At 39.3% G+C, this 18,833-nt stretch overlaps 1 protein-coding gene across 2 annotated transcripts in view; it reads left to right on the top strand.

Moving 5' to 3' along the window:
- Positions 1-18,833, top strand: part of DNAI3 (dynein axonemal intermediate chain 3) — a 126,497-nt gene that overhangs the window by 24,496 nt on the left and 83,168 nt on the right. For both annotated transcript variants that reach the window (XM_036757334.1, XM_036757333.1), the window contains 2 exons: positions 15,129-15,209; positions 15,633-15,668. In XM_036757334.1, the coding sequence (XP_036613229.1) occupies positions 15,143-15,209; positions 15,633-15,668 (103 nt within the window). In that variant the 5' untranslated portion in view covers positions 15,129-15,142. The remainder of the gene's footprint in view (positions 1-15,128; positions 15,210-15,632; positions 15,669-18,833) is intronic.

Raw genomic sequence — 18,833 nt, 5'->3', positions numbered from 1 at the left:
AGAAGGTGGAAGGGCTCAACTCTTAGGTTGTTTCTCTTCTCTGTGCCAAAGAGAATGAAGGAAGAAACATGACTAAAAGGGAGTTGATGCCCAAAGTAAGAATGCCTTGAATGGATCCACCTCTGTTGGATGAATTGAATTCACTTGGTGGAACTTCGACCTCCAACCTTGAAAGAACCAGCAGATGGGATCACTACACCACTGCCGCAGATATTGAAAAGAGTGTAGAAATGGGAGCTATACCATAGGACTGCAGAAGGGCAAATATCTGATTTTCCAAAAAAAAAAAAAAAAAGAAAAAGAAAACAGAATCTGCAAATTTCCTGCCACTGAACAATGTCTGCCAATGAACTTGACTTTGCTTCTTAGGAAAATTAGAGGACATTATTACGGAGATAGTTGCTGAACATCTAGAAAGGAAGTAGGGTTTGCAAAGAGCCAGCATAGCTGAGTCATATCCTGCTGGATATCTCATTTCTTTTTTTGTTTACAGGATTACAAAGCTAATAGAAGAGGGGAATGCTGTGAATATAGTTTTTAAAAAAAGCAAAGATTTTGATAAGGTATCTTCTGCTAGTCTTATAGGGAAAGTGATATGAATTAGATAACAATACAATCCAATGGAATCAGAGGTGGTTGGACAGCCAGACCCAGAGCAGGCGTTAGTGTTTTAATGTCAGTGCAATAGAAGGTCAGTGGCATTCCACAGAGATCTGTGCTTGGTCTTGTTTATTTGTTGTTGTTGTTTAACATTGTTCTCAGTAACTTTCTTTTTTTTCACTTTTTTATTTTTTGTAATTTAATATTTTATTTTCCCCATTACATGTAAAAACAATTTTAACATTTTTTTTCAAATTTTGAATTCCAAATTCTCTTACTCCCTCCCTCCTTGTCCCCATTGAGAGGGTAAACAATTTGACATGAAAAACACTTAAGTCCTGCTGTGAAAGAAAACACAGACAAGAAAACCCCCCCAAAAATAAAGAAAAAGTTTAATAACTTTCTTAAAGGCATAGATGGCATGCCTATCAAATCTGCAGATGATGCAAAGCTGAGAGGGACAGGTAACACAGTAGATAACACTATCAGGACCCAAAGGGATCACTGGGTCAGATCTGATAAAGTGAAATGCAATTGGAATAAACAACACAGAGGAGGCACAGTTAGATGGCAATTGTTCTGAATAAGATCTGAGGGGCTTGATGGACTCCAAGCTCAATATAATTCTGCAGTGTGGGGTAGTAGTGAAAAGAAGCAAAGATTTTGTACTACATTAGGAAGAGGCATAGCTTCTAGGACAAGAGAGGTGATGCCATATTTTCCCAAAGTGGGGGGGCGGTACTGTCCCCTGGGGGGGTGCTGGAAACAAGGGGGGTGGTAGTAGCCTCAGGTGCACTTGGGGGTGTTGAATAAAAATAAAGGGGCAGTGGAAGCATAAGTAAAGAAGACAAGATAAGAAAATTTTGAAAAAATGTTTGTACATGTTTCATCTGTTGTGTAACAGAGTTAAAGTTGTAGTGATTACGTTATTTTCCAAATAAACACACAAAATGCAAGTCATAACCCATCAGTGGTCAAGTCTGCCGACAGTTCTTAACAAGCAAGTGTTGGTGGGTGAGCATGTCAGGCATTGTCAGGAAGTCCAGCATGCATCACAGGAATATGTGTGTGCAACGACATGTTTACGATACAATACTATATGGTTACATGATGCAATATTCCAGCATCAAAATTTCAATGCAAGATTTACAATAAATTATTAAATTTAAGATGCACTATTTTTAAAAAATTTTATATTTTTTGAAATGATGCAAATTTTTTTAAAAACCATTAAAGGGTAAAGAAAATAGATTTTGGGGTGGGGGGCACTGAGTAATTTTTTAAAGGGGGGTGGTAGGCCAAATAAGTTTGGGAACTTTTGTGCTAGAGGCACCATCTTCTCTCCTGGCTTCCTCTGGATTATTGTGCACAATTCTGGCCACCATAGTTTAAGAAAGGACATTGACAAAATGGAAAACATCCAGGATGGTTGAGGGGCCTTAAGTCCATGTCATATGAAGATTGGTTAAAAGAATTGGGTGTATTTGGCTTGGAGAAAAGATGACCCACCATGGATGTGACAGCTGTTTTGCAAGGATTTGAAGGGCCATCGTCTGAAGGAGGGACTGGACTGGGTCTGTTTGGCCCCAGAGAGAAAAATCAGAGACAGGGAAGAGAAATTGAAAAGAGAATGATTTAAGGAAAAAAACCAACTAATGACAATGAGAATTGTTGAGAAGTGAAATGAGAGGTGACGACTGCATTCCCTTGGAGACCTTCAAGCAGGAATTGGACAATGACCAGCTGGGGATGTTATAGTGAGGATTCCTTTTGTGTATGGGGTGAGGAGATGGCCGCTGAGGTCCCTTTCCACTCTCAAATTCTGTGACTTAAGCAAAAAAATCAACAACCAATTCATGCCTTCCCATGTTTCTTTGGAAATACCTATTTCCTAATTCCTATAGCGCAATAGTATTTCATCACGTTTATACACAACTGATCCATCTATTCCTCGATTCATGGATATCACTTTAGTTTCCAATTTTCTTTCCCACCACAAAAAAGCTGCCACAATTATTTTTGTAGACATAGATCTTTTCTTCTCTCTTTGATCTCTTTTGGGTCGAGGCCTGGCGGCAGGATATCTGAGTCAAAGAGCAAACACTGTTGAGTAATGTCTTGTATATAATTCCAGATTGCTTTCCAGAATAATTGTATCCATTCATACATCCACCAACAGTGTGTCAATATGCTGACTTTCCCACAGCCCCTCCAACATTCATCATTTTCCAATTTTTGTCATCTTTGCCAATAGGCAGAAGCAGGACTATTTATACTACATTACAATTATAAAAACGAACAATTTCTTAGATTTGTATAAACTTATGAAGAAGGAAATGAGCAGAACCAAGGAAACAATTTATCCAATAAATACAACACCCTAAAGACAAACAACTTTGCAAGCTGTAAGAGCTATGGCCAATACAATGAGCATCCATGATTCCCAGGATTGATGATGAAGCATACTATCTGCCTCTTGACAGAGAGGCAATGATAGATTCAGGGTGCAGAACAAGACATATGCATTTTTGTATACAGCCAAAGAAGGTATTTATTTTGTTTGTTTGCATGTTTGTTCCAAGGAATTTTTCTCTTTGTTTTAATCAATACAGTAGAAGGAGGGAGAAAAATATATTTTGGTTTATCTCTTTAAAAGTTTTTTTTTAATAGAGTTGTTGGGTCCAGGTGCTACAGATGTGTGATGTTGCATGAACTTACAGTTAAGATCACTGTGTCGTTAGGTTTATATAATTGTTTTACTTGGTTTCAAGAGAGCTCTCATGGAATGAGGGTACTATATAAAAGTTTGTGATATAAAAACAAGATACATCAAAAACTTAAAAAAAGTTTAAATCAACGATTTGTCAATAAGAATTTATTAAGAACCTACTATGTCCAAGGCACTGAGTTAAGCACTGGGGATGCAGGGACAGAAGGACAATAGCTCCTGCCCTCAAAGAGATTACATTCTAATGCAAGATGATATGAATGTATAAAATCTGTACAAAATAGATGTAAAATGGATAAAAGCTAGTCCTGGGAGATGAAATTAGAAAGATGGCTTAGGAAAAAAGGAAGCTGCCTTCAGGAACCTGGCAATTTCAGAGGAGATGGCCCAGGAGTCACAACATGAAGGATATGAAAATTCTGCAAAGAGTGTGAGACAGAAAAATAATGATGTGATGAAATAATGGCAGATTAATGGAATGAAATTCGACAGCACTTTAGAAAAGGATACGTGTGAAGCATACGAGGAAATCATGGCAAGATTCCAACGAAGCAATACAAGAGAGCTCAGTCTAACAACCAGAAGAGCCGCCGTATTCATGACAACTGTTAAAAAGAAAACAGAGAGACTTCAAAGAAGACAACGGACATGGGAACATTTTTGTTTGCTTTTTAATTGGTTTGACTTTATTTTATTAAAATGAGTGGTGGGTGTATATGTGTGTGTGTGTGTGTGTGTGTGTGTGTGTGCATATTTATGGTTCCATGCATGATTTTATTCCTTATTTTGTATACTTGAATATTCATTTTTATTGATAATTTTAAAATACATAAATATATTTGAAGGACAGTTGTGGATCCATTTTCCTTTCCAATATGCAACTCTGCTAATGTTTCTGATTAGCAACAACAAAAAGTAAAACAAAATAACAAATTTAAAATTTTATTGCTGTGTTTTGTTTTTGGATTACTTTTATATAAAAAGTAATATATTTAGATTTAATTTCTGTTTATATTCAATATAATGTTGTATATTTTTATTTTCCTTTGGCATAGTAAAATATTTCACATAAAAATCAAAGCAAAGTCAGTATAACATAGTGAATAGAGGCAACCAGGTGGCAGAGCAGGTAGAGCGCTGGGGCCTGGAGTCAGGAAACCTGAGTTCAAATCCAACCTCAGACACTTCCTAACCATGTGACGTTGGGCAAGTCATTTAGTTGCCTCAGTTTCCTCATCTGAAAAATGGGTACAATAATAGAGCCTACTTCCCGGGGTTGTTATGAGGATCAAATGAGATAATAATTGTAAAGCTCCTAGCACAGAGTAAGAGCTATATACATGCTAGTTATTAAGATTAGATAATTATAAGATAATGTAATTAATAATAATAACTAAGATAATGATATTAAATAATATTTAAATAAGATAATACTTTAGCACAGTGTCTGGCACATAGTAGACACTATATAAATGATAATTATCTTTATTATTATGTCACCAACATTAAAGATTTAGAGGATGGTTGACCTAGTTTTAAGGCCCACGTCTGACATATACTAGCTGTGTGAGCCCGGGTAAATAATTAATATTAGTTAATTAATATTAATTGCTACTCTGGATTTGTGGAAGGAAGTTGCTCAGTGAGAGTCCCTATGCCAGTGAAATCCCAGGTCTAAACAACAGCAGTTGCTCATGTGTGTCATGCTCTATGACTGACAAGGAACATTCCATCCTTGAAGGCAGTATGCTTAATGTTGCAAACCCCATTTTACAGGAAGGTACAATAAAAAGAGTGCTGCACTCAGAGTCGGCAGGAGTTGGCCAGAACCCTGCCTTTGACCGTCAGCACCTGTGTGACATCGGGCAAGTCATTGAACTTCCATGGACCTCAGTTTCCCCATCTGTAAAGTTAGGAGGTTGGATGGTCTCCGCCATCCTTTCCAGCTCTAACTCTTTGATCCTGACTCATTGAAAGAGTTAAGTCCTGGGACCTTTCCTCTATATGTATTTCCCCTATGCCTGTACCATTCTGCTTATTTAAATAACTACAAGCAGTCAGCCAACTAGCATTTATTAAGTACCTACTATGTGCCAGCACTAATTTGAGTACTAAGCTCCAGAGGTATCAAGAAAGCAAAAGGCAGTTCCTGCTCTCAAGGAGTTCTCACGATCTAATGGGGGAGACAACACAAAAACTACCATATACAAACAAGATAGAGAAAAGATAAATCAGAGGCAATCTCAGAGGGAAGGCACTAAGATTAGGAAGAGCTGGGAAAGTCTTCCAGTGTATGGGCTGAGAACTGAAGGAAGCCAAGAGGTAGAGATGGAGGTGGAAGAGAGTTCCCGGCATGGCGGATAGTCAGGCTGGTGTACAAGAGCGTGTGGATCTTCATTTTAGGCCCACAATCACTTTGACTAGTCAATTTCAACAATTAAAGCAAAATCAAAGATAAATATGCTACTTCCAGTAATGCTTGTTTCAACTGCTGTTAAAAAAAATTGCAGAAAAAGTTGCTAGGAAATGAATAATTATTCAGTCGTCCTTTATGATTCTCATATCCTTGGCAAGTGGTTTCTACCAGACCAAATTTTGTGGTTGTACAGTCATTTCAGTCATGTAGGGTTTTCTTGGAAAAGATACTGGAGTGGTTTGCCATTTCCTTCTCCAGCTCATTTGACAGATGAGGAAACTGAGGCAAACAGGGTGAAAGTGACTTGCCCAGGGTCACACAGCTAGAGTTTATGACCAGATTTGAACACAGATATTCCTGACTCCAGGCCAGGCACTCTCTCTGCTGCCCATTATATACATGCTGACTATTACTGGCTCTTATTAGTCATAGGAATCAAACCTAGTGAATTTAGTGAAGATATGGAGAACTATTTCCAGTATCTTCTTCACATTCTGCGTGATGTCAAAGATCTTTAAAGAGCCTGAAAAAAGCATCATATTCTTAGCATATGTGTGTGTATTTCTAATACAAATTCAATGAGTTTCATACTAGAACCCTAGAATATGACAATTGGGGCAAGGGGAGTCTTAGAGGTCACTGGACTAAACCCCGAGGAAGATACGAAGACCAAAGAGCTACGTGACCTACCAAGCTTACATAAAAGCTATTACTCTCCCCAACATTCTAGAAATTAAACTGAAAATACATCAAAATAGTCCAAGATGCAGATACACTGAGAATGGCTTTGAGACTTAGAACTTCCATTTGATGTTTAGCAACAAGTAACAAGTAATTAAAGTCCGTAATCTATACGAGTCAGCAGCACCGGCCATTAAGAAGAACATGCTCAAGAGATGAGTAGGGCCTTAGATCAATCAGCCAAGTCTTCCTCTTTATTTTTCAAATAAAAAAACTGAGGCCCAAGGCAGTGACCTAAGCAGTAAGCGGCAGTCAGGATATGAACCCCAGCTCTCAAAACTAAATCAGCCACTCACCTCATTCTCTTGCATCCCCAAGCTCCCTCAAGAAACTTTCTGGATTCCCCCAGTTTTGATTGCTTCCTCCCTCCTGCCACCTCTGCCCCTATTACTTTGCCATTCATTGTGTGTGTGTGTGTGTGTGTGTGTGTGTGTGTGTGTATTCTTGTCTGTGTGCACCCCTCCCCCCAATAGAATGTAAGTTCTTGAAGGGTAGGGCTGTTTCATTTTTGTCTCTGTAACCTTGCCAAGCATAGTACCTGGAACACAGTAGGTACATAATAAATGCTCATTGAATCAAATTGAATCTCCAGTACTTAAAAGAGGGAGAAAATACAGAAATAGTAATTCTCCATTAAGTTTCTAAATCCATATAGTTGCAAGCACAGAATAATCTCCAGCTATTTACCTGATACTTTTACTACTTGAAATTTCAGGAACAGGATTTCAAACTGTTTCTCATCCTGTCCAAGACTCCTCACCCTTCGAACAATGCTGACTCTGTTTGTAGATGCTGGAAATAATCTAATTTGGTTACCCTAGAATTAGAAGTGAGGTAATAAAGGAAGACATTTGTAATTTAAGAAATTAAAGAGAACAGAAGTGCATATAGTCTGAATATATAAAGGGATGAATTATTCTTGAGGGAATGTCTTCAAAGCTTTGTTATTATGCCTTTGTCCTAAGTCTAAAATACAGCAAACCTTTATTATTATCATTATTTCAATTCACAATGTCAGTGGTCACTTTGTATATACAGCAGGAGATGGGGTTTCAGATTTCCCCTCAGACACTGACTAGCTTTGGAGTCCTTGGTAAATCTTCTAGGCAGTCAGGACCTCTGTTTCTTTCCTGGAAATATGGAGACAATACTACTTTTTAACCCCTGCCTTCAGAGTTGTTTTGAGTAAAGCACTTTGCAAACCTTAAACCACTATACAAGTGTGAGCTGTTATGAATATAATCTGATTGAGAATGCTATTTCCCAGCTTATCCATTATAATTATCCTTTATACACTTTATTCATAATGAGTATTTTGAAAACTTAAATAAGAATCAGATGATGGTGGTAGTGACAGTGAAGTTCAGAGGATGGGGAAAGGATAGAGGTAACTCAGGGTGGGGGGGTCCTGATATATTTCCCTTCCTACTGAGTATCTAGGCAGACTGAGCAGAAGAGTAATGTCTGGTTGGAAATCTATGGGAAAATGTGTAAAAGGAAAGTGTTGGACTCAATGGCTTTCTACGTCTAAATCTGTGGTTCTATGTAACCTCGTCCTCTGTATGGAGGTGTACTGTTTAGGGTCCACTGTTTCAGAACAGCTAGGCAGCCCAGAGGATAGACAGCTGGAGCTGGAGTCAGGAAGACCCAGGTTCAAATCTGGCCACAGACAGTTACTAGTTGGGCGATCCTAGGCAAATCATTGAACCTCTGTCTGGCTTAGTTTCCTTAATTATAAAATGCAGATGGTAATAATAGCATTTACCTCCCTGGGTTGTTTCGAGGATTAAACAAGATAATATTTGGAGAGCACTTAGCACAGTGCCTGGCACATAGGAGGCACTTAGTATGGTCTTCCTTCCTTCCTTCTCTCCTTCCTTCTTCCTTCCTTCCCTTCTTCCTTCCCTCCTTCCTTTCTTCCTTTCTTCCTTCTTTCCTTCCTCCACTCTCTCCCTCCTTCCTTCCTTCCTTCCCTTCTTCCTTTCTCCTTTCCTTCCTCCACTCTCTCCCTCCCTCCTTCCTTCCCTTCTTCCTTCCTTCCCTCTTTCCTTCCTTCTTTCATCTACATAAATTTCCTAGTATCACATCTATTGGGGTGCAGCATATATCTAATAAGATGGAACTGAATAGGGATAAATGTGAAGGCTTTGTCCCGGCCAGGCAGAATATTCATTCCAAGCACCACATTATAGAAAGGACAGTAATAAACTGGGGAAAGTCCAGTTTGGTGGAAGACCTTCTTAGATCATGCTATTATTCATAGTGGTTGAAGGGCCTGGAGTTGTCTAGTCAGAGAAGAGAGGACTGAAGATGTACGCGGTACTTCTCTTACCAAGTATTTGAAGGGCTGTCATGTGAAAGACAGATGAGACTTGTGCTTCTTGGTCCCAGGGGACATAATAAGAGACAATTGGTAAAAAAGCAAAGGGACAAATTTAGGCTTGATATGAGGAGAAACTTCTCAACAGTGAGAGCTACTCCAAAGTGGAACGGGTCGCCATCGGAAGGTAGTGGGTCTGCCTTCTTGAGAAGTCTTCGAGCGAAAGCTGGATGACTGCCATGGTCTGCCATGTTTTGAGGGCATTTCTTATTCAGCTGTAAGATAGATGTGATGGCCTTTGGGGTCTCTTTGTACTCTGAGATTCTATAAACAAACCCTGTCTATTCTAGATGATACAAGGAAAAGTAAGATAAGAACAAGTGGAAGGGGTGGCCCAAGAGAGGTACAAAATGGAGAGATTACATCCAGCGTGGAAGAGAGGGAACAGGAAGGTTTCATGAAAGAAGCGACATTTGAGCTAGGCCTTGAAGGATGGGAGGGATTTGAATGAGTAGCAATGGAAAGGTGGTGTAGGCAGGGGTGAGGGAACATTTCAGGAAGAGAAAACAGCTCACCAAACAAACTTACAAACAAAGTTAGCTTTTTAGTCCTCATTTCATCTCCCTGACCCCACTGGCAAATGATGAGAAGTTTTTTTTTTTATCAGATTGCTTGACTAAAAAAGTAGGTTTATTAGTTCTCCTGTGGTTAAAATGAGGCATCATTATTTCAAATACCTCTCAAAGGAGGTTTTACTGTATTTTCTTTATTATTGAATTATATAACTTAACTCTACTAGTTCTAAATTTCAGTCTCATATACTCTGCTCTGCACTAAGAGAAAGAACACTTGGATTCTAAGCTGCTTAGTAAATGCTATTTGAATAAATTGCCACAGGGAACAGAAGCATTGGACCAAGCCTGTTGGGACAGGAGCTATGAGACTCAGATCTAAGCTGATGGCCCAATACTGTGGTCCCCTCCAAATAAATGTTCAGTGTTTATTCAGTTAATGGAAAATACGTTTTAAAGACTTTTAAAAATTGTATGTTAACTTATCATTGTTCTAAGATGCAAATATATTTTGAAGACTTTAAAAAATGATATGCTAACTTATCATTATTCCAATATGGAATGGTTTTTCATCCAAAAAACAAATGCCTACTTCAATATATTTTTAAAGTTTCCTGTACAAGTAATATTCTCAGTTCTTGGCAATGAATACAATCCTTCTATTGAAGGAAGACTGTAAAGAATTCTGTCCAAAGGCTGAAGCTTCTGGAAAATAATTTCTACTCTTTTTCTCTAATAAATAGTAAGATTACCTGTTTACAGGTTATTTTCAAAGATTGCATTCCTTTGCAGGGTTAGGACAGAGTTGCTTGCAGGTATAAATTTGTGATAGACCAAGTTAGCATCGTTCAGTAGTATCACCAAGAAAAGCTCCAAAAGGCTGGGGTCAGAATTCTGCTTTAGCCACTTCTTGGGTGTGGGGCAATGAACCTCTTCGAGCTGCAGGCTTCCCATCTTTAAAAAAAAAGAGATGATCATGCCCACAGTCCTGTAACTACCTCACAATGTTGTTGTAGGGATCAAATGAGATGATCTATGTAAAGTACTAAGTAAAAATACCATACACACACATCGACTCTGTGTCCTAAAACTATTTTCAGCCACATAAACTTGAAAGGGGAGGAGTGCTGCAGTGGACTGATCAGAGTTCCACTACATTCACCCAGCAAATGTGCCTATGATAGCAGAATCTACCCAGCCCCTTCTTGTAAGGGGCCACGCAGTACTTACATACATAGCCAGAAAGGCAAAATGTATAGGCTATTCTATATAGGTCACCAGACAAAAAGTCTGAACCAACTATGGTTGGAGGAAGGATAAGGCACCAGGGAGTCCAAAGTATCAATGAGGATGGTGTTGAGGTAATCCTAGAATTGGTCAATCAACAAGCATTTATTAAATGCCTACTCCCTATCAGCCGTTGTGCTAGGGGCTGGGGATACAAAGACAAAAACTGAAATAGTCCCAGGCCTCAAAGAGCTTACATCCTACTCAATCAATGCATTTATTAAGTACCCACTATATGGTAGGAAATGGAGGCATGAATACAAAATTAAGACAACCCTTGCCCTCAAGTGGGAATGGAAATTCCTACATTGGAAAGGACCCTTCTAAGAAAAGATAGCAAGAGGATGATTTCAGAAAACCTGGGAAGACTTATATGAACTGATGCAGAATGAAATGAGCAGAACCAGGAGAGCATTGTACACAGTAACAGCAACTGTATGATGAACAACTGTGAATGACTTAGATATTCTCAACAGTACAGTGATCCAAAATATTCCCAAAGGACTCATGATTAAAAATGCTATCCATCTCCAGAAAAAGAACTGGTGGAGTCTGGATACAGACTGAAGCATTCTTTGTTTCTTTCTTTCTTTTTCTTCTTCCCTCCTTCCTCCTTCTTTCAAAATTTCTTCCATAAAATGATTAATATGAAAATATATTTTACATGATCATATAAATATAACATATCAGGGTGCTTGCTATCTCAAGGAGGGGGAGAGGAAGGAGGGAGGGATAGAATTTGGAACTTAAAACTTTAAAAAAATAAATGTTAAAATTGCTTTTATATGTAGTTGAGGAAAAATAAAATATTATTTAAATTTTTTTAAAAAGATAGCAAGGTTCAGATAATGGAAAGTGTGGTGGGACAGACTATAGGAATGTGAATAGAGGCTAGCTGACAACTGAAAATGTGATCAAAGCAATTCAATGTGGAATATTCAATTTTTAATTAAATGGAGAGTATTATGATTAACTCACTGAATCACATGTATTGAAGGAGCTAATGATTTTAGATTATTTCACTTACAGTGAAAGGAACCATACACAAAAGAAATGCTAAATACAACCAACTCACTCGCTCATCCTCATCGAAAGAATGACTTTAAGGAGGATTCTGTAATTTCACAATGACTGCTGTTACAATCTGTTGGGAGGCTGATACTTAAATCTTATCAGAGCATAAAGCACCCTGCAAGACTATTGATAGGCATTTTACATTTCACCTGTGCTCTGCACTGTATTCCTCAAATTCCCTATCTTCCTCCACACCCAGTCAGGGCTTTGAACTTCTATTTGTCAGTGGCTTTCTCCATTGAAGACACTCTCCATGCCACCATTCAGGACCCAGGACTTCTAGATCTCTCAGACTCTCAAGGTCCCTCCCCTGCTATCCTGGGCACATCTACCTTGAGGCTGATGCTCTGTTACCTATTCAGGAAAGGAAACACAAAGTGGAAAGGCAATCCAGGGTCCAGGCACATGTGTACCTTGTGGGTTCCTATTCTAGCTGCCACATGAGAACAGCCCCCACAATGGTAGGATTGTGGGGGATTAGCTCACTGGAAGTCTCAGAGTTGTAAGATGCTACCTGGAAGGCCAAACAAATAGAGAACAGGCTAGAAACCATTTCTTCTTTCAACTGCTACAGCATTCTACCCTGCTGCTACTGGACAGGTTGAGAGGATAACCAGGGTTTTCTGCATCATCCTAAAAAAAGACAAATCCTTTCAACACTGGTTCCCCACCTCATCAGATGCATCTGGAAATTCATCATCCCCAGAGGCCCAAGAATTAAGTCATTGTGTCCTCAGAGTTCCCAGAGGTTTCCAGGGGATCTCCAGGTACATGTTTCTTGGGATGAACCCTATAGGCCAACTACGGTTATATTCTGCCCTGATCAAATCCCTATATTTGGGATATTGTGTTCAATTCTGGACACCATCTTCTAGAAATAATAGCTAGCATTTATATAGTGCTTTTAAGATTTGCAAAGTACTTTACAAATATTATCTCATTTGATTCTCACTACAACCCTGCTGAGTAGGGGCTATTATTTTCATCCCCATTTTAAATAAGAGGAAACTGAGACAAACAGAATTTGTGACTTGCCCATGGTCACATAGCTAGTAATTATCTGAGGCTGCATTTGAACTCAGGTCCTCCTGACCATAGGATCAACATTCTATCAAATTCTTCTAGGAAAAAAGGTGACTAGGATGGTAAGAAGACAGGCCACCATCTCAAATAAAGATTGGTTAAATGGGGTTGTTTATCTTGGAGAGGAGAGACATGGAAGTTACCTTAAAATACATGAAGGCTTGCTTTGTGGAAGATGGATTAGCCTTGGTTTTCTTGGCTCCAAAGGGTCAATGTATTGCGGAGAGGCAGAGTTTAGTTTGATGTAAGGAAAAAACTTTGTAATAATTAGAGCTGTGCCAAAAGAGAATGACACTTTTGGAGGGCATCATTCTCGCCATGAGTCCTAACTCACATTTTAAAATTTGCAAAGTTTATTCTTTACAACAAAGTATGAGAGTCAGGTAGCACAACTGTAATCACGGCTTTACAGATGAAGGAAATGAAGATCTGCCATGTTAAATGGTTTGCATATGACCCCACAGCTAGTAAGCATTAGAGGGATCCCTCAAACCCAGATCAAAAAACCTTCAATGGTTCCTTTCCCATTGGCTTCTGGGGTAAAACACAATCTTGTTCCGAAATTTACACCTCCGTGATCTGGCACTATTCTTCCTTTCCTACCTCACTCTACTCCATTTCAGAGACTTCATATTTTAGCTCAGTAGGGACAGGAGAAGAAGAGGAATTGGCATTTATAGAACACCTACTGTGTGCCAGAGACACCTCCTGTACCACCTCATATCCGTGAAGTTTTTCTTTTATTCCTCTCGCTCAAATTTCTCATCATGCTTTGTCTGTACTCCTCTGCCTCTTCTTTGTGCACATCTTATTCCCCCAGCCTTTTAACTATAAGCATTTTGAGGGCGAGGATGGTGCTTTTCAGCATATTTTTGTGCGCAGCCTTTCGTACGGTCCTTGCCTATATTAGGTATTTACAAGTGTTTATAGATTTGAATTGTTTAATTAAATTGAATTATCTGTATCTGTGATTAATGGTAGGCAGTTAGGTAGCATAATGGATAGAGCGCCAGGCCTGGAGTCCAGAAGACTCCTCTTCTTGAGTTCCATTCTGACCTCAGACACTCACTAGCTATGTGACCCTGAGCAGGTCATTTAATCCTGTTTGCCTCAGTTTCCTCATCTGTCAAATGAGCTAGAGAAGGAAATGGCAAACCACTCCAGGATCTTTGCCAGGAAAACCCCAAATAGGATCGTGAAAAGTCAGACACAGCTGAAACAACACAAAACGACAACATGTTCAATGGTCCTTCTGGAGACTGGGATTTTTAAGTTATTAATAAATGACTGAATGAGAAAGCACTCACTAAGCAGTAACTACTTGTTACTGTGCCAAGTAACCCACCTACCATCACCATACAAAGCTAACATCCTAATGGGAGAAACAATCCACTTAGACAAGATGTGGCCTGAAAGGCCTGGAAAGGGTGGGATAGATGAGCTAATTTGATCATTGTGATGGTTTCAGAACTGGAGAGAAGTTGGGAGTTATGAGGGGAGGTCGGGAAGGAAAGGCCTTTGGTGAGGCTGTGGTAAAGGTGGCTGAAGAGATGGGAGGGAAGGGAAACATGGTGGTCTGGCCAAGGTCAATCAGGAGAGCAGCATGCCAATTTGTGCTGCCCTAATTCAGGGCAACAAAGAGGAAGACAAGCAGTAAAGCAATGAAATTGGGGACATTTCTATTATATGACATCTTCTTGCATTAAGTGACTCACTCTGTTGTGTGGCTAATCTCCCAGTAGTGCCTGGAAATAAGACATATTCAGAACCAAGCCAGCCATTGCTGACCTTACAGTTAAATGGAAATGTACCAAGGCAGCACTAGACTAACATATCAAGCCTCACCTACATGGTCATGTACATGCAGGAACCCCAAAGCATTGACACCTGTCATTTTAATACCCCCCTTCATTTGTTGCCCATAAGTAGATACATAGAAACATTCAGTTGCTTTTGTTTGGGGTTTGCCATTTCCTTCTCCAGCTCATTTTACAGATGAGAAAACTGAGGCAAACAGGATTAAGTGACTTGCCCAGGTCTGAACTCAGGAAGACGAGTCTTCCAGACTCCAGACCTGGGCCTCTATCCATTGTGCCACCTAACTGCCCACCATTAATCACAGATACAGATAATTCAATTAGATAATTCAAATCTACAAACATTTATTAATTATTAGTCAGTTAAGGCATAATAAGGTATGTTGCATCAGAGGCACCGTTTAGAAAACAGCCACCTGTATTTCCTAAATTATTATTCTCAATAAGATTTTAAGTGAAAACTTACAAATGCCAGTTATTATCTTTCTAGGCTAAATCTGAACAATGCCTCCAAAAGCCAAGAAAGAAAAGGCAAAAGCCAAACCCAAGTCAGCAAAACAGAAGATAGCTTGTGAGTATGAGTCTTCATTCTTATGGATTCAATTCTTTATACATGTATTGGAAACCAAAATGGATGTAGCCTCATCTATATAATAAAATAAATTACAGTTGTTTCACAATATTAAGCACGCAAGATATTTAAATTTATGGAGAGGTATTTTTGAGAGTTCCAATGAAATTAGAAACACTCTCTCTGGAAAAATAAGCTAACTTCTAGTTTTTGGTCTATTGAATATTAATTAACTCATGAATGCTTTTAAAAAAATTATATGACCAAAGGATTTATTAGAACCTGTTTTAATGCTTCAATTTATCTTATAACTTATATGAGCTTATGTGTTATTTTATCCTAAAGCTTTACTTAAAATTTCAAAATATCAGATGTATTTTTTATGCGAAGAGGTGGATTTGACCTAATTTCATTGTATTTTAGATGAAGAAGCAATCCCGGTTTCTATGGAAAGTATTGGTAAGTTGCATTACTACTTAAATTTTATTCATGTTTTTTCAGTACTTTGTCATGGAATAAAGAGGAAAGATCATTGAGAATTAAAGTGATTCATAAATATATTTGTGGATAAAATAGTATCATACATAGACCACAGGGTAGAACTTTAACGGATGGAATAAAAAAATAGGCTAGAAAACTGAATTCCAAGACAGAAATAGACTAAATTTACCACTTCTAGTGTAGTGTCTTTCAAACCCTCGTCCATGGCCTAGCAACTCATTCTCATTAGTTGTAGAGAATCAATAGATGTAATCTGATCAAATTCCCTACCAACTCTCATCTCCGTTTCCCATTCTCATATCTTTTCAAGCCCTCATTTTCCTGAGTTCATAAGTTGCTCAAAGCATGGTTCTAGGCAAAGTTGTGAATTATGTCATGTGACTACAAAGGAAAACAAATGTACCAGAACCAAGACATTCAAATGCCTTGCCAAAAGTTGGTTGCCTTCAAGGTATAGTCTTCTTGGAGATGGTGAACTTATTCTTAACTTGGATGCTGCTGCAACTCAAAATCTAAGTTTTCTTTTGGACCTGTTTTCAAGAGGCGGAGACATATCCTCCTGAATTTCCTTAGTGGTGACAAATGTCCATCTTTGTGGGTGGACTTGATTTTTGTAAGAACCAGAAATCATTTGGAGCCAAGTTGGGTAAATAAGGTGGGTGATCTAGTTGGGCACCTATTTTTGGTAAAAAATCATTTGTGTCTACAGAGTAATGGGACTGATTAAAAAAAACAAAACCTGTAGCTCATAAATAAGCCTTGAGGCAGCAGTTTGGTCCAGTCTCTGTCAAGGTGACTGCCTTGAAAGACAGCACTCTTTTGATGTGCCAGAGAATCAGAGCTAACAGACGCTGAGTTGAAAAGGAACAATTTCATTCATGTAGATCAGCTACCACCCAGTTTAGGAAGACTTTCATCCAAAAAGATCATTGACCCACAAGAATTAAAAAGAATATCGAAATCATCTAGTAAACCCCTCTCTTAGCAGGAATCGCATCTGTTACATCCCCAACAAGTGGTCATCTAGCTTCCAGTTGGGGTAGGGGAGCCCGGGACTTCCATCAGCAGCACCATTATAATTTTAGATAGCTCTAATTGCTTAAGAGTTGGGGTCTTTTTCCTCACAGTATATTTTCTGATCACTTCTAATGATCTTCCATCCTTCGACTGAATACTTTCAGTGATGGGGAGCTAGCTACTTAGTGATGCATCCTGTTTTAGTGAGTGAAATAGGTCTATTTGTTAAAAAAAAAAATATTCTGTGCTCCCACCCCCAGAATTCACACAAGTCAGGGCTGATCAAAATATCATCACCTCCTTTGCTCATATGGCCCCCACCCAGAGATGAATATAGTTATCGTATAAATTTCCATAAGTATAGATAAGAAAAAAAATATAAACACTCAAGGAAACAAATGCATTTGTCATGTGCAAGATAAACTTTATTTTACACTTCACCCAAGGCTCACAGGAGCCAGTAAAAAACCTAGAAAACACATGAAGGACTCTTAGCAGCCCATAAACAATCAGTGTCAATATTCTCCCTTTTCAGGCCAGTTTTCCACAAGGTTCTCAGATACTTCAGGTTCAGCTCCACTGCCATGGTTTTTAGATCGAGTCCCTTAAGGGAACAATCACCCAGTTTAGGAAGACCTTCATCCAAAACAGATCATTGAACCACAAATCTCAAAGTCATCTAGTCAACCCATCTCTTAGCAGGAATCTGGGGACTGAACTTGGGTTACAAGAGGAGGACAACCCTCTTGCCTTTCTGGTGATTCCCTCTTTCTTCAAAGATCCTATCCAACCACTTCTCAAACAGACACAAAGGTCTAGACTTCCCTCAGAAACTGCCCTTGAGACTGCTGACCAGGCAATCCCTTGGCATTCCAGTGACTTTCTCTTTCATTCCACAGAGACCTCATCTGGAAAGGAAATACACTTGCAGATGGTAGGCAGGTAACCTCCTTTCCATCAGGTCTTCTAAATAGCTCACTGTAATAATGGAGTTTAATGTCCTTGGTTTTCCAACCTATTGCCTAATCCCTTTCTGCTACTTCCCCAAGCACCAGGCAGTCCCAGGGACTATTCTTCCCTTTCTTCAAGAAGTGTGCTGTTCAAAAAATAAGGCCAGGTCCCCAAATTCTCAAAACAGAGCTTACCTGGGAGACAACCCTGAAAACCAGCACTGCTCAGAAAATCCCTAACCTCTTACTAGAAGGCTGGATCCTGGCATTTCACTGCCTAAGTCAAAGGGTCAAAATGGCACAGACTACAAAATCTTCTCTTAGATTAGGCAAGCAAGCCAATGTCTTCCTTACCAGGTACTTCTCCAAAGCCACCATTAATGGTGCACAAGATGGGGGCCCTGCTCTTACCCCCTCCCAACACACCTGCTGGACTCTTTGAACTTAGGGGTACCTATCCTTTTGGCTCTTCAGACACTGACTTTCAGGGTTAGGTTGGTGTCAGTTCTAACTGGAGAGCTGATAGTTAAATTTTCAGTTTAAATATTTACACATCTAAAATTGGCCAAAGCTTGATTTCTTGTTTTGTTTATTGTCTGTAGATATGAGAAAATGATGGAGCAAATGTTAATAATGTGGATTAAATTTAAAAGTTTTGTTCTGTGCTCCACATATGTGGCACTCCCTCTCCTGTGGCCACATCCCTCCTGAGTGGACAGGCTGCTAGAGCCCTTCCTCCTCAGGCCCCCCAAGCCCCTGCTCTGGCATTTCTGAGCTCCATTTTGTACTCAAGCGACTGTATTCAGTTACCCATTCATAGGGCAGGAAAAAAAAGTCACTACTTTCTAGCCATAATTCAAGGACATATTTAATAGTGATAGAGAATATTTGCAGAGCGCGTTAAAGTTTGCAAAGCACTTTATATATCTTATCTCAGCTGATGTTTACAGCTGCAATGGGAAAGAGGTATTAGTATTATTCTCATTTTACAGGTGGAAAAACTGAGGCCCATTTGCCTAGGACTGCACGGGGCAGCTAGGCGGTACAGTGGGTGGAGTCAGGAAGACTCACCTTCAAGAGTTCAAATCTGTCCTCAGACCCCTGCTATCTGTGTGACCCTGGGCAAGTCACTTCACCCCACTTGCCTCAGTTTCCT

The sequence above is a fragment of the Trichosurus vulpecula genome, chromosome 4, assembly GCF_011100635.1.
Source record: "Trichosurus vulpecula isolate mTriVul1 chromosome 4, mTriVul1.pri, whole genome shotgun sequence".
Taxonomy (NCBI): Eukaryota; Metazoa; Chordata; class Mammalia; order Diprotodontia; family Phalangeridae; genus Trichosurus; species Trichosurus vulpecula.
Note: the sequence above shows the minus strand (reverse complement) of the source record. Positions and strands in the feature narration are given on the sequence as shown.